This window comes from Oncorhynchus clarkii, chromosome 13, assembly GCF_045791955.1.
Source record: "Oncorhynchus clarkii lewisi isolate Uvic-CL-2024 chromosome 13, UVic_Ocla_1.0, whole genome shotgun sequence".
Taxonomy (NCBI): Eukaryota; Metazoa; Chordata; class Actinopteri; order Salmoniformes; family Salmonidae; genus Oncorhynchus; species Oncorhynchus clarkii.
Window position 1 is genome coordinate 53,137,229 of NC_092159.1, and position 14,495 is coordinate 53,151,723.

The 14,495-nt window shown below is 41.5% G+C and overlaps 1 protein-coding gene across 1 annotated transcript in view; it reads left to right on the forward strand.

Annotated features, from left to right (window-relative positions):
• The first annotated feature begins 2,238 nt into the window (after positions 1 to 2,238).
• LOC139365072 (adhesion G protein-coupled receptor E5-like) overlaps positions 2,239 to 14,495 on the forward strand; it is a 49,775-nt gene continuing 37,518 nt past the window's right edge. The window contains exons 1-4 of the mRNA XM_071102435.1: positions 2,239 to 2,612; positions 7,535 to 7,612; positions 9,348 to 9,530; positions 11,180 to 11,332. Coding sequence (XP_070958536.1) covers positions 2,582 to 2,612; positions 7,535 to 7,612; positions 9,348 to 9,530; positions 11,180 to 11,332 — 445 coding nt within the window. The 5' untranslated portion in view covers positions 2,239 to 2,581. The remainder of the gene's footprint in view (positions 2,613 to 7,534; positions 7,613 to 9,347; positions 9,531 to 11,179; positions 11,333 to 14,495) is intronic.

Here is a 14,495-nt window from a genome sequence, read left to right on the forward strand (position 1 = left end):
CAGTTGACATACTGTTGAAGATGTGTAACGGATCTCGTCCTCTTCTGAAGAGGAGTAGCGAGAAGGATCGGAGGACCAAAACGCAGCGTGGTAAGTGTCCATAATGTTTAATAAAAACAACAGAACACTGGAACAAACCAATAACGTGCATCAACGAAACAGTCCCGTGTGGCGACAAACACTGACACGGAAGACAAACACAGGTGGAAAAAAGGCCACCTAAGTATGATTCTCAGAGACAACGACACCTGCCTCTGATTGAGAACCATACTAGGCCGAACACAGACACCAACATAGAAAAACAAACAGACTGTCCACCCCAACTCACGCCCTGACCATACTAAACAAAGACAAAACAAAGGAACTAAGGTCAGAACGTGACACAGTATGACAACGAATGTCTGTTGTAACTACCCATCCCGGGTCTGGGATCGTTGTCCTCATCTGACACTAATTAGCATAACGCAACGGACATAAATATTACTAGAAAATATTCCTATTCATGAAATCACAAGTGAAATATATTGAAACACAGCTTAGTATTTTGTTAATCACCCTGTCATCTCAGATTTTGAAAATATGCTTTACAGCCAAAGCAAGACAAGCATTTGTGTAAGTTTATCGATAGCCTAGCATAGCATTATGTCCAGCTAGCAGTAGGCAACTTGGTCACAGATCACTGAGAGCCATCAGGTGACCACTTACGCAATATAGTCGCTTACGCTCATTCTTCAACATAAATGCGTGAAACTATGTCAAAATGCTGTAGACACCTTGGGGAATACTAGAAAAAGGAATCTGGTTGATAGCTCTTTCACTGCTCAATAGGGACGCATCGGAACGCAGAGCTTTCAAAACATGAGTCACTTCCGGATTGGATTTCTCAGGCTTTCGCCTGCAATGTCAGTTCTGTTATACTCACAGACAATATTTTTACAGTTTTGGAAACTTTAGTTTTCTATCCTAAGCCGTCAATTATATGCATATTCTAGAATCTTGTCCTGACAAAATAGCCCGTCTATTTTCCAAAAATGAAAATACTGCCTCCTAGTTACAAGAAGTTAAGAAAGTGGCATTAATAGTTAAAATCCTAAAGAAATTGATTATGACACAACAGCAACGATGATATTGTTCCTTTGAGAAAAATATTGACTGCATTTTCTGTGTTTTTACCAAATAAACCACACTTTCAAACTTGTGCTAATCCTGTGGTTTGTGTGGATGACTATTCTGTTTTCTGTCCTATACTTTTAGAAAACAGAACTTTAAAATACATGTTTTACTTTAAATCATAACATTTGATTTACCCACAGCTCCCAGAAAAAAAATAACTTGATTTTAATGTCCATTGTTAATGGATTCCACTGGGAGCTTTGTATATTACACTACATTGTTACATTGTTATCAGTATGAACAGACGCCATCTGCTCAAAGACGAAAAGGAGAGAACCATATATTTGTCATCACCACCATTAATAGACAACCACAGCCTATGGGAGTGTGTCCAAGCAGTGTTCTGTATAACAATGAACAGTCTCACTACCCAGACTCCTTAATGTCTGATTCAATTTAGACCATACAGTCTGATAGAGTGGAGGAAGTGGAAAACAAGGTTGTAGATAGTTTCCACCCCCTCTCTTTCTATTTGCACATCATTACAACACAGTATATATCCATAATGACATTTGAAATGTCTATTCCTTTAGAGAGAGAGAGAACGAGGAGACCACCTAAAAGGAAGCAATTCCTAAAACTTCCATAACAAAGCCATCACCTACAGAGACATGAACCTGGAGAAGAGTCCCCTAAGCAAGCTGGTCCTGGGGCTCTGTTCACAAACAGAGCCCCAGGACAGCAACACAATTAGACCCAATCAAATCATGAGAGAACAAAAATAATTACTTGACACATTGGAAAGAATTAACAAAAACAGAGCAAACTAGAATGCTATTTGGCCCTAAACAGAGTACACACATTTCACTTGCTTTGGCAATTTAAATAAATGTTTTCCTTGCCAATAAAGCCCCTTAAATTGGAGAGGCCAGTTTAGGTCGTGTTGTCATGGAACCCTAAAGAGCAGAGATCAAAAAATAAAAACAGCAGCGGTTGCTAAACCCCCCTCCTCGTCCTCCAACCTCATTTCCCTCCCTCCCTTGTTTCAGGGGCGTGACTCAACACCAGCGGCTCAGCTGAAACTGCCCAGAAACCTCTTAGTATGTCAGTGAGCCAGACACAGCCCAGACCAACACAGCCAAACACACAGGGTGGAACAGAAGGAGAGCGAGTCAGAGACAGAAAGTTCTAGGCAAGTGATGAGAGCACAGTGACTACTTGTCATTTTCTCTCTCATTTGGTGATGTCAGCAGAGCTCAATCTACTAGACAGAAGCTTGACTGAGTTGATGGATACGGGTGCCATTTTTCTTCAGTAAAACAACCCTGAGAAGTTTGGCGAAACTCCTGAGAAGAAGAGAAGACGGATCTTCATCACACTTTTGAATAGACCGTTCAGATAGGGGCAGAGTTTCAGCCCTGGTCTAATCTTGTGCGTTGTGATTCTCATAGTGAGATTCTTCTTCACCATGACAGGCAGACTGCATCTCCTGATTCTGGGTGAGTCCTTTTTGTAAACTGTTTACACAGAAGTCATGTTGCCATGGAGAAGGTTGTGTGTTTGGGAGAGAAAGCACAAAATCAGACAGTGTTTGTTTGTTCGGGGATGGTTAGATGAAGAGTAAAGAAAAAGACTTGAAGAGGCAAATCATAACTTGAATTCTCACTTAGTCTCCCATTGATATCAAAGCATAACTAAGTGATCATTTGACTTAAATTTGCCTGAAATGCTAATGTGCAAATTCATTGGCAGGTCATCATGATCAGGGTCCCACAGGAAGTCACTACAGGGTTGAACACCTCTCAGTTTAGCCTGCTCCAAGATCTGTTCTTACTGTCAAATCAAATCACATTTTATTTGTCACAGACACATGGTCAGCAGATGTTAATGCAGGTGTAGCGAAATGCTTGTGCTTCTAGTTCCGACAATGCAGTAATATCCAACGAGTAACCTAACAATTTCACAACTACTACCTTATACACACACACACACACACACACGTGTAATGGAATGAATATGTAAAAAAAAAATATGAATAAGTGATGGTACAGAACGGCATAGGCAAGATGCAGTAGATGGTATAGAGTACAGTATATACATATGAGATGAGTAATGTAGGGTGTCTTGACAACCCCTATGGTCATTGTCACATGCCAAACAAACAGATCTGGGACCAGGCTACTCTCAGATTGCATTAGACATCATTTCTGACATAAGCTGAAACTACATTTAGGAACAACTGGAAAATGTTATTAAGTAAAGCAGAATGGTTGAGTCATCAGTGGTGGAAAAAGTACCCAATACTTAAGGAAAATGAAAGGTACCTTTTTATAGAATATTACTCAAGTAAAAGTGAAAGTCACCCAGTTAAATACTACTTGAGTAAAAGTCTAAAGGTTTTTGGTTTTAAATGTACTTAAGTATCAAAAGTATATGTATATATCCTTTCAGATTCCTAGATACTATGCAAACCAGACGGCACAATTCTTGTTTTAAAAATGTATGGTTAGCCAGGGGCACACTCCAACACTCAGACATCATGTACAAACAAAGCATTTGTCCTTAGTGAGTCCGCCAGGCAGTAGGGATGACCAGGGATGTTCTCTTAATAAGGGTGTAAATTGGACCATTTTCCTGTCCTGCTAAGCATTCAAAATGCAATGAGTTCCTTTGGGTGTGAAGGAAAATGTATGGAGTAAAAAGTACATTTTCTTTAGGAATCTAGTGAAGTAAAAGTTGTCAACATAAAGAGTGAAGTACAGATACACCAAAAATCTACTTAAGTAGTACTTTAAAGTATTTTTACTGAACCACTTATGCCACTGTGAGCTATTTTAATCCTTTGTATTGAAAGGAGTCAGATGACAGCGGAAATGTATCGTTCTTCTCAGTAATTGCAGGTTTAATGATATAGTGGTTTAATCATAACATTTGAGAACATCTAAGACATAAGGTAGGGGGAGAGCACAGCAAGTTCCTTTGAGATATTTGAGGCGACAACGTGCCATTGTGTGCCAAGGTTGGAATCCATTTAAAATCCTGTTAATAGCCTGTTGAAATTGAGTTCAGTTTATTGCAACTATTTTACATGTGGCTAATAGATCTGTCTTGCTTCCTTGTGGACTCCCTTTTACGGCATTAGCATTTATAACTTATTTCCAGTAAGTGGAAAATCATCAAGTACTTTTTACTGGTTCATTGAGTAAGACAGAGCAATAGGGACACAGCTCTTAAAATGGAAACAATGACACTCATCAGAACTGAATGGAACCTAAAGGACAGACCGTTGTCATAACACTGAATGACTTTTGGGAATCTGAGGACTAAAAGCCTGAAGGAGCACATTCAGAGGAATTAGCAGTAGAGAGAGAGAGAGAGAGAGAGAGAGAGAGAGAGAGAGAGAGAGAGACACTCTCCCTATTCTTCATCCTAGACTCTGGGTCCCTCTCTCTAAATAGACCCTCTGTTCCTCGGCCTTTAACAGTGGTATCTATACTCTGATCTCCCCTGAAGCACCCCACAGTCTGATAACACTCACACCCCTCAAGCATGCACACACACACACACACACACACTTTGAGATTAAAAAAATATCCTTGTTGCCATGACATCACAGCGAGGTGATAACATTCAATGTGATTTCTCGCTGCCGTGAAGAAGACAGGAAGTCTTTGATGACACATTGTAAGGGGTGGCTAATTGAGGAGAGGTGACTATCCCTCTTTATGTGCATTTGGTTAGTTAGTGTCTCAATGGCTGAAACCTTGTCACATTCTTTAGAATTTAGAAGTATCAAATAAAATTTTATTGGTCACACACATATTTAGCAGATGTTATTGGGGGTGTAGCGAAATGCTTGCAGTAACAATACACAACAATTCACACATCTAAAAAGTAAAATACTGGAATTAAGAAATATAGAAATATTAGGACAAGCAATCTTGGAGTACGGAGTATATAAAACAGTATGTAAAGTGACCAGTGTTCCATGACTATGTACATAGGGCAGCAGCCTCTAAGGTGCATGGTAGAGTAACCAGGTGATAGCGGTCTAGTGACAGTGATTAAAGTTCAGGGCAGGATCTTGGCCGGTGGCCAGCTAGTGGTGACTATTTAACAGTCTGATGGCCTTGAGATAGAAGCTGTTTTTCAGTCTCTTGGTTCCAGCTTTGATGCTGCACCTGTACTGACCTCGGCCTGTTCACCCCGCAACCATCCAGAAGGCGTGGCCCGGGTGGCTGAGGTCCATGATGGTCTTCCTGGCCTTCCTGTGACACCGGGTGCTGTAGATGTCCTGGAGGGCAGGCAGTGTGCCCCGGGTAATACATTGGGCAGACCAGACAACCCTCTGGAGAGCCCCGTCTTTGTGGACGGTACAGTTGCCGTAACAGGCAGCCCGAGAGGATGCTCTCAATGGTGCATCTGTAAAAGTTTGTGAGGGTCTTATGGGCCAAGCTGAATTTCTTCAGCTTCCTGGGGTTGAAGAGGCACTGTTGCGCCTTTGTCGCCACACTGTCTGTGTGGGTGGACCATTTCAGATTGTCAGTGATGTGTGCGCCAAGGACCTTGAAGCTTTTCACCTTCTCCACTGCGGTCCCGTAGATGTGGATGGGGGTGTGCTCCATCTGCTGTCCACAATCTGCTCCTTTGTTTTGTTGAAGATGGACAGGTTATATTCCTGGCACCACTCCCCCAGGGCCCTCACCCCTTTTCCCTGTAGGCTGTCTCGTCATTGTTGGTATCAGGCCTACTACTGTTTTGTCGTCTGCAAACAAACGTGACGAACGTGGCCACGCTGTCATGGGTGAACAGGGAGTACACAAGGGGGCTGATCACGCACCCTTGTCGTTTGAATGCCTTACGAAGGGCATAACTGGACTGTTTGTACTCAACTATATTCCCAGTCACTTTGCGGTGGTTTTACACGAATGCTGCCATCTATCCACAGTTTTAAGTCACAGTGGGAACAACATCCCCTATGCACTTCCTGATGAACTCAATCACCGTGTCAGTGTATATGTCAATGTTATTCACAGAAGCAACCCGGAACATCTCTGTCCGCGTGATCAAAACAATCTTGAAGCATGGATTCCGATTGGTCAAAGGGTCAAATTCAGGAAAGTTGTATTTCTGGCAAAAATGCTTGTGAGTTACCACCGCTCTAATATTCTAAAGTTATTTCTGGCTGTATGTAATAATGCAAAGGATGTTCTGAGCTAATAAGGTGAGAAATAACATAAGGAGCCATGAACAGGGCGACCATGTCTATCAGCGCCATCTTGAAAGCTATGCAAGGGGAAATAGATTATAAGCTTTGAGAGGCAACTAAGGGTAGAATAATGACAAGCCATGATGTCAACTGTCACACTCTGGCAAAACAGTTATCTGTGGAGGGAAAACACGGTAGATCCATTCTGCTACTCCGTTCAATGGTAGCAGCTGGAAAGTTAGTGTCAGTCTGGTTGGCAGATGAAGTGGGGGATAAATGGAGGGTTGTGAAGGGAGAGAACAAAGCTACTGTATCAGAGAACATTGACAGATGGTTCCTTAATATTTTTTACTAGTTAGAGTGAAACAGAGAGCACCAACTTAAACAGTGCCTACAGATTGTTTAAGAAGACTCTCTCTCTGACCACAACATTCCACACTACTGCTGCCTCTCTCTACCCATTACCACAATGGACTGACTACCCATTTACTATCATACAGACTGAGGTCTACAGTCATTATCACACAGTCCCGTGCCAGGTGATGGCTTCCTGGAAAAGAGGAAATGGTCACCTCCGGACAGCCGTGTGCAATTCAGGGGTTATTATGGGCATATCCTGTGAGCACAGTTGCCGTAGGAACAATCTGCTGAGATCCAGATAGGGGGTATACCTTTTTGAACAGAGAGAGATAAACCTTTACAAACTATTGCTGCAAGTTTGTGCCTGAAACCTCTCCAACTGATTATTTTTTAAATTTATTTTACCTTTATTTAACTAGGCAAGTCAGTTAAGAACAAATTCTTATTTTCAATGAAGGCCTAGGAACAGTGGGTTCAGCCTGTTCAGGGGCAGAACGACAGTTTTGTACCTTGTCAGCTTGGGGATTTGAACTTGCAACCTTTCGGTAACTAGTCCAACTCTCTAACCACTAGGCTACCCTGCCATCACAACCACAGTCAAAGGTCGGTTCTACAAAAGTAGTTTTGTTACTCCCCCAATACCATTAATGTTCTGTGCTATCCAGGATCCTTGGGACGTCCCTACCATATTGAATTTGAAATGTAAAAAGGTAAGGGTGAAGGTTAGGGTAAGGTGAGGGTTAAGGTTAAGGTTAGGCTTTAGGGTAGGGATGTTCCAAGTATCCAGGATTGCACTGACCATACGATAATGGGACAACTTATTGTAGAATCTGCCTGTTGCTTACTCTGCAGCTCTTCACCTTGCCCTGCTGATGGAACATGTATCAGGCTGTCCTAAAGGATTCTCTAAAAATGGGAAACATTGCATTGGTATGTACATGTCTGTCTTGTATTATATCTTCTATATAGAGTTGAAGTCGGAAGTTTACATACACTTACGTTGGAGTCATTAAAACTCGTATTTTCAACCACTCCATAAATGTCTTAACAAACTATAGTTTTGGCAAGTCGGTTAGGACATCTACTTTGTGTATGACAAGTAATTTTTCCAACAATTGTTTCCAGACAGATTGTTTCCCCTACAATTCACTGTATCACAATTCCAGTGGGTCAGAAGTTTACATACACTAAGTTGACTGTGCCTTTAAACAGCTTGTAAAATTCCAGAAAATTATGTCATGGCTTTAGAAGCTTCTGATAGGCTAATTAACATCATTTAAGTCAATTGGAGGTGTACCTGTGGATGTATTTCAAGGCCTACCTTCAAACTTTGTGCCTCTTTGCTAGACATCATGGGAAAATCAAAAGAAATCAGCCGAGACCTCAGAAAAATCTTGTAGACCTCCACAAGTCTGGTTCATCCTTGGGAGCAATTTCCAAATGCCTGAAGGTACCTTGTTCATCTGTACAAACAATAGTACGCAAGTATAAACACCATGGGACAACACAGCCATCATACCGCTCAGGAAGGAGACGCATTCTGTCTCCTAGAGATGAATGTACTTTGGTGCGAAAAGTGCAAATCAATCCCAGAACAACAGCAAAGGACCTTGTGAAGATGCTGGAGGAAACAGGTACAAAAGTATCTATATCCATAGTAAAAACAAGTCCTATATCGACATAACCTGAAAGGCCGCTCAGCAAGGAAGAAGCCACTGCTCCAAAACCTCCATTAAAAAAGCCAGACTACCGTTTACAACTTTACATGGGGACAAAGATCGTACTTTTTGGAGAAATGTCCTCTGGTCTGATGAAACAAAAATGTAACGGTTTGGCCATAATGAACATCGTTATGTCTGGAGGAAAAAGGGTGAGGCTTGCAAGCTGAAGATCACCATCCCAACCGTGAAGCACAGGGGTGGCAGCATCATGTTGTGGGGGTGCTTTGCTGCAGGAGTGACTGGTGCACTTCACAAAATAGACGGCATCATGAGGTAGGAAAATTATGTGGATATATTGAAGCAACATCACAAGACATCAGTCATGAAGTTAAAGCTTGGTTGCAAATGGGTCTTCAAAATGGACAATGACCCCAAGCACACCTCCAAAGTTGTCAAAATGGCTTAACAAAGTCAAGGTATTGGAGTGGCCATCACAAAGCCCTGACCTCAATCCCATAGAAAATGTGGGCAGAATTGAAAAAGCCTGTGCGAGCAAGGAGGCTTTACAAACCTGATTCAGTTACACCAGCTCTGTCAGGAGGAATGGGCCAAAATTCACCCTACTTATTGTGGGAAGATTGTGGAAGGCTACCTGAAATGTTTGACCCAAGTTAAACAATTTTAAAGGAAACGCTACCAAATACTAATTGAGTGCATGTAAACTTCTGACCCACTGGGAATGTGATGTAAGAAATAAAAGCTGAAATAAATCATTCTCTATTATTTGGACATTTCACATACTTAAAAGTGGTGATCCTAACTGACCTAAGACAGGACATTTTTAATTTGATTAAATGTTAGGAATTGTGAAAAATTGAGTTTAAATGTATTTCGCTATGGTGTATGTAAACTTCTGACTTCAACTTTGTCTGTTATATTTTAAATGACCATTCCCCAACCATTCTACCTCTTCACACTCTCAATAACTCTGTTTTTGACCCCAGATGAGAATGAGTGTAATCCTCCTAGTGATGACTATGACTATGACACTGAAACACCACATATCTGTGGTGAGAATGCAGCATGCATCAACACCAATGGAAGCTTCTACTGTCAATGTGCTCCTGGGTTCAGATCATCATCACAGCGGATGAACTTCACAGCTGACTCACCTGAAAAATGTATAGGTAAATGTTAAGGGAATTTTTATCAATGATGACTAATTATGTATACATTTCAATCAGGACTGACTAGTCCAAATGCTATTATGTACTGTACATATATGAATTCTCTCTTGCTCCCATTCCCAATTGTATATAATATAGTCAGGAGTTTAGTAACAATGACGGTCTGTTCCTTTGTACAAATGAATTAACTATCTCCAGACTGTCTAGAATGCTGATTTACAATGACTGACCTTGGCTTCAGGCGAGGAGGGAAGGCTCGAGAACTATAGGGCCTCTCTACTAGTGTCATGAAGAGATAGAACATTTAGAAAACGCTGACGTCATTTTCAGTTTATAACCTGTGGAAAAATGTGTATAATATGATATAATGATATATATGATATAATGATGAGACCAAGGCGCAGCGTGAGTAGAGTTCCACATAATTTTAATAAACTGAAACTCACCTAACCAACCGAACCGTGACGCTACTGATGTACACTAAGGCAACTATACATAGACAAGATCCCACAACACAAATGAGGAAAATGGCTACCTAAATTTTATCCCCAATCAGAGACAACGATAAACAGCTGTCTCTGATTGGGAACCTTATCAGGCCAACAGACATTAAAAAAAACCTAGACATACAAAAACTAGAGTACCCACACTAGTCACACCCTGACCTAACCAAAATATATAGAAAAACATATCTAAGGTCAGGGCGTGACAGTCAGTATCTGGTGTGATCACCATTTGCCTCATGCAGTACAACACATCTCTTTTCGCATAGAGTTGATCAGGCTGTTGATTGTGGCCTGTGGAATGTTGTCCCACTCCTCTTCAATGGCTGTTTAAAGTTGCTGAATATTGATCGGAACTGGAACACGCTGTCGCACGCGTCGATCCAGAGCATTCCAAACATGCTCAACATTTCTGGTGAGTATGCAGGCCATGAAAGAACTGGGACATTTTCAGCTTCAAGGAATTGTGTACAGATCCTTGCGACATGGTGCTGTGCATTATCATGCTGAAACACAAGGTGATGGTGGCTGATGAATGGCACATCAATGGGTCTCTGGATCTCGTCACGGTATCTCTATGCATTCAAATTGTCATAGATTAAATGCAATTGTGTTCGTTGTCCATAGCTTATGCCTGCCCGTCACTCTGTTCACAACGTTGACATCAGCAAACCGCTCACCCACACAACGCCATACATGTGGATCACTAGGCCGGTTTGAAGTACTGCCAAATTCTCTAAAACAACATTGGAGGAGGATCTTGGTAGAGAAATTAACATTCAATTATCTGGCAACAGCTCTGGTGGACATTCCTGAAGTCAATTGCACGCTCCCTCAAAACTTGAGAAATCTGTGGCATTGTGTTGTGTGACAAAACTGCACATTTTAGAGTGGCCTTTAGTTGTCCGCAGTACAAGGTGCACCTGTGTAATGATCATGCTGTATAATCAGCTTCTTGATATGCCGGATTAACCTGGCAAAGGAGAAATGCTCACTAACAAGGATGTAAACAAATTTGTACACAACATTTCAGCTCATGAAACATGGGACCAACACTTTACATGTTGCGTTTTATATTTTTGTCCGGTGTATATTCTACGTTTGCATTTGAGGTGTGACTGACTATTCCTTTCTCTGTGTCTCAAGACATCAACGAGTGTTTGGAGAATAAAGACATCTGTGGTCCCAATGCCGAGTGTCACAATACATTAGGGTCCTACTCCTGCATCTGCAATGAGGGGTTTGTCTCCAGTACTGGAGTGGAAGGATTTATATTTAGTCAAGGAGTCACGTGTGAAGGTAAGATAACAAAGAGAACTGGTAATAACACTAAATATCAAAAGATGTGTACAGTACATCCAGAGAGCATATCAGGCATATACAGGATGTCATCCTGTATGAAATGGTGAGAGTTTCCTTTTCCTAATGGTCGTTTTTACCCACATGTAGATTTATTTATTTTTATTTATTTTACCTTTATTTAACCAGGTAGGCAAGTTGAGAACAAGTTCTCATTTACAATTGCGACCTGGCCAAGATAAAGCAAAGCAGTTCGACAGATACAACAACACAGAGTTACACATGGAGTAAAACAAACATACAGTCAATAATAAAGTATAAACAAGTCTATATACAATGTGAGCAAATGAGGTGAGAAGGGAGGTAAAGGCAAAAAAGGCCTTGGTGGCAAGGTAAATACAATATAGCAAGTAAAACACTGGAATGGTAGTTTTGCAATGGAAGAATGTGCAAAGTAGAAATACAAATAATGGGGTGCAAAGGAGCAAAATAAATAAATAAATTAAATACAGTTGGGAAAGAGGTAGTTGATAGGGCTAAATTATAGGTGGGCTATGTACAGGTGCAGTAATCTGTGAGCTGCTCTGACAGTTGGTGCTTAAAGCTAGTGAGGGAGATAAGTGTTTCCAGTTTCAGAGATTTTTGTAGTTCGTTCCAGTCATTGGCAGCAGAGAACTGGAAAGAGAGGCGGCCAAAGAAAGAATTGGTTTTGGGGGTGACTAGAGAGATATACCTGCTGGAGCGTGTGCTACAGGTGGGAGATGCTATGATGACCAGCGAGCTGAGATAAGGGGGGACTTTACCTAGCAGGGTCTTGTAGATGACATGGAGCCAGTGGGTTTGGCGACGAGTATGAAGCGAGGGCCAGCCAACGAGAGCGTACAGGTCGCAATGGTGGGTAGTATATGGGGCTTTGGTGACAAAACGGATTGCACTGTGATAGACTGCATCCAATTTGTTGAGTAGGGTATTGGAGGCTATTTTGTAAATTACATCGCCAAAGTCGAGGATTGGTAGGATGGTCAGTTTTACAAGGGTATGTTTGGCAGCATGAGTGAAGGATGCTTTGTTGTGAAATAGGAAGCCAATAGGAAGCCAATTATGTAGATACAGTGCCTTGCGAAAGTATTCGGCCCCCTTGAACTTTGCGACCTTTTGCCACATTTCAGGCTTCAAACATAAAGATATAAAACTGTATTCTTTTGTGAAGGATCAACAACAAGTGGGACACAATCATGAAGTGGAACGACATTTATTGGATATTTCAAACTTTTTTAACAAATCAAAAACTGAAAAATTGGGCGTGCAAAATTATTCAGCCCCCTTAAGTTAATACTTTGTAGCGCCACCTTTTGCTGCGATTACAGCTGTAAGTCGCTTGGGGTATGTCTCTATCAGTTTTGCACATCGAGAGACTGAAATTCTTTCCCATTCCTCCTTGCAAAACAGCTCGAGCTCAGTCAGGTTGGATGGAGAGCATTTGTGAACAGCAGTTTTCAGTTCTTTCCACAGATTCTCGATTGGATTCAGGTCTGGACTTTGACTTGGCCATTCTAACACCTGGATATGTTTATTTTTGAACCATTCCATTGTAGATTTTGCTTTATGTTTTGGATCATTGTCTTGTTGGAAGACAAATCTCCGTCCCAGTCTCAGGTCTTTTGCAGACTCCATCAGGTTTTCTTCCAGAATGGTCCTGTATTTGGCTCCATCCATCTTCCCATCAATTTTAACCATCTTCCCTGTCCCTGCTGAAGAAAAGCAGGCCCAAACCATGATGCTGCCACCACCATGTTTGACAGTGGGGATGGTGTGTTCAGCTGTGTTGCTTTTACGCCAAACATAACGTTTTGCATTGTTGCCAAAAAGTTCAATTTTGGTTTCATCTGACCAGAGCACCTTCTTCCACATGTTTGGTGTGTCTCCCAGGTGGCTTGTGGCAAACTTTAAACAACACTTTTTATGGATATCTTTAAGAAATGGCTTTCTTCTTGCCACTCTTCCATAAAGGCCAGATTTGTGCAATATACGACTGATTGTTGTCCTATGGACAGAGTCTCCCACCTCAGCTGTAGATCTCTGCAGTTCATCCAGAGTGATCATGGGCCTCTTGGCTACATCTCTGATCAGTCTTCTCCTTGTATGAGCTGAAAGTTTAGAGGGACGGCCAAGTCTTGGTAGATTTGCAGTGGTCTGATACTCCTTCCATTTCAACATTATCACTTGCACAGTGCTCCTTGGGATGTTTAAAGCTTGGGAAATATTTTTGTATCCAAATCCGGCTTTAAACTTCTTCACAACAGTATCTCGGACCTGCCTGGTGTGTTCCTTGTTCTTCATGATGCTCTCTGCGCTTTTAACGGACCTCTGAGACTATCACAGTGCAGGTGCATTTATACGGAGACTTGATTACACACAGGTGGATTGTATTTATCATCATTAGTCATTTAGGTCAACATTGGATCATTCAGAGATCCTCATTGAACTTCTGGAGAGAGTTTGCTGCACTGAAAGTAAAGGGGCTGAATAATTTTGCACGCCCAATTTTTCAGTTTTTTATTTGTTAAAAAAGTTTGAAATATCCAATAAATGTTGTTCCACTTCATGATTGTGTCCCACTTGTTGTTGATTCTTCACAAAAAAATACAGTTTTATATCTTTATGTTTGAAGCCTGAAATGTGGCAAAAGGTCGCAAAGTTCAAGGGGGCCGAATACTTTCGCAAGGCACTGTAGAAACGAGTGTGAGGACGACATCACAATTTGCGGGAAGCATACACAGTGCGTCAACACACCAGGCAACTACTCCTGTGTCTGCAATCCAGGGTTTGGCCTGAAGTCTGGCAAAGCTCAATTCACAGGGAATAGAGAATCGTGTGAGGAAATTACAGATCAGAAAGCCACCACAGACCAGACAGCAACCACAGACAGTGAGGATGCTCAAGGTGCTAAAGGTATGGGAGGAATTGTATTATCACCCTGGATGGGTTTAGAAATCCTGGTTGGAGGCCTCCAGATTTCCTGCTAATTCCAGGAATCTTCCAACTGGGATTTGGGGAAAACCTGGGAATTTTGAGAAATTTAAATAATATTTTATCTATACCCCTTGATGTATTTTGCTCAATTGCTCCTCTTCCTCATGAAGCACCAGATACTTTATTTATG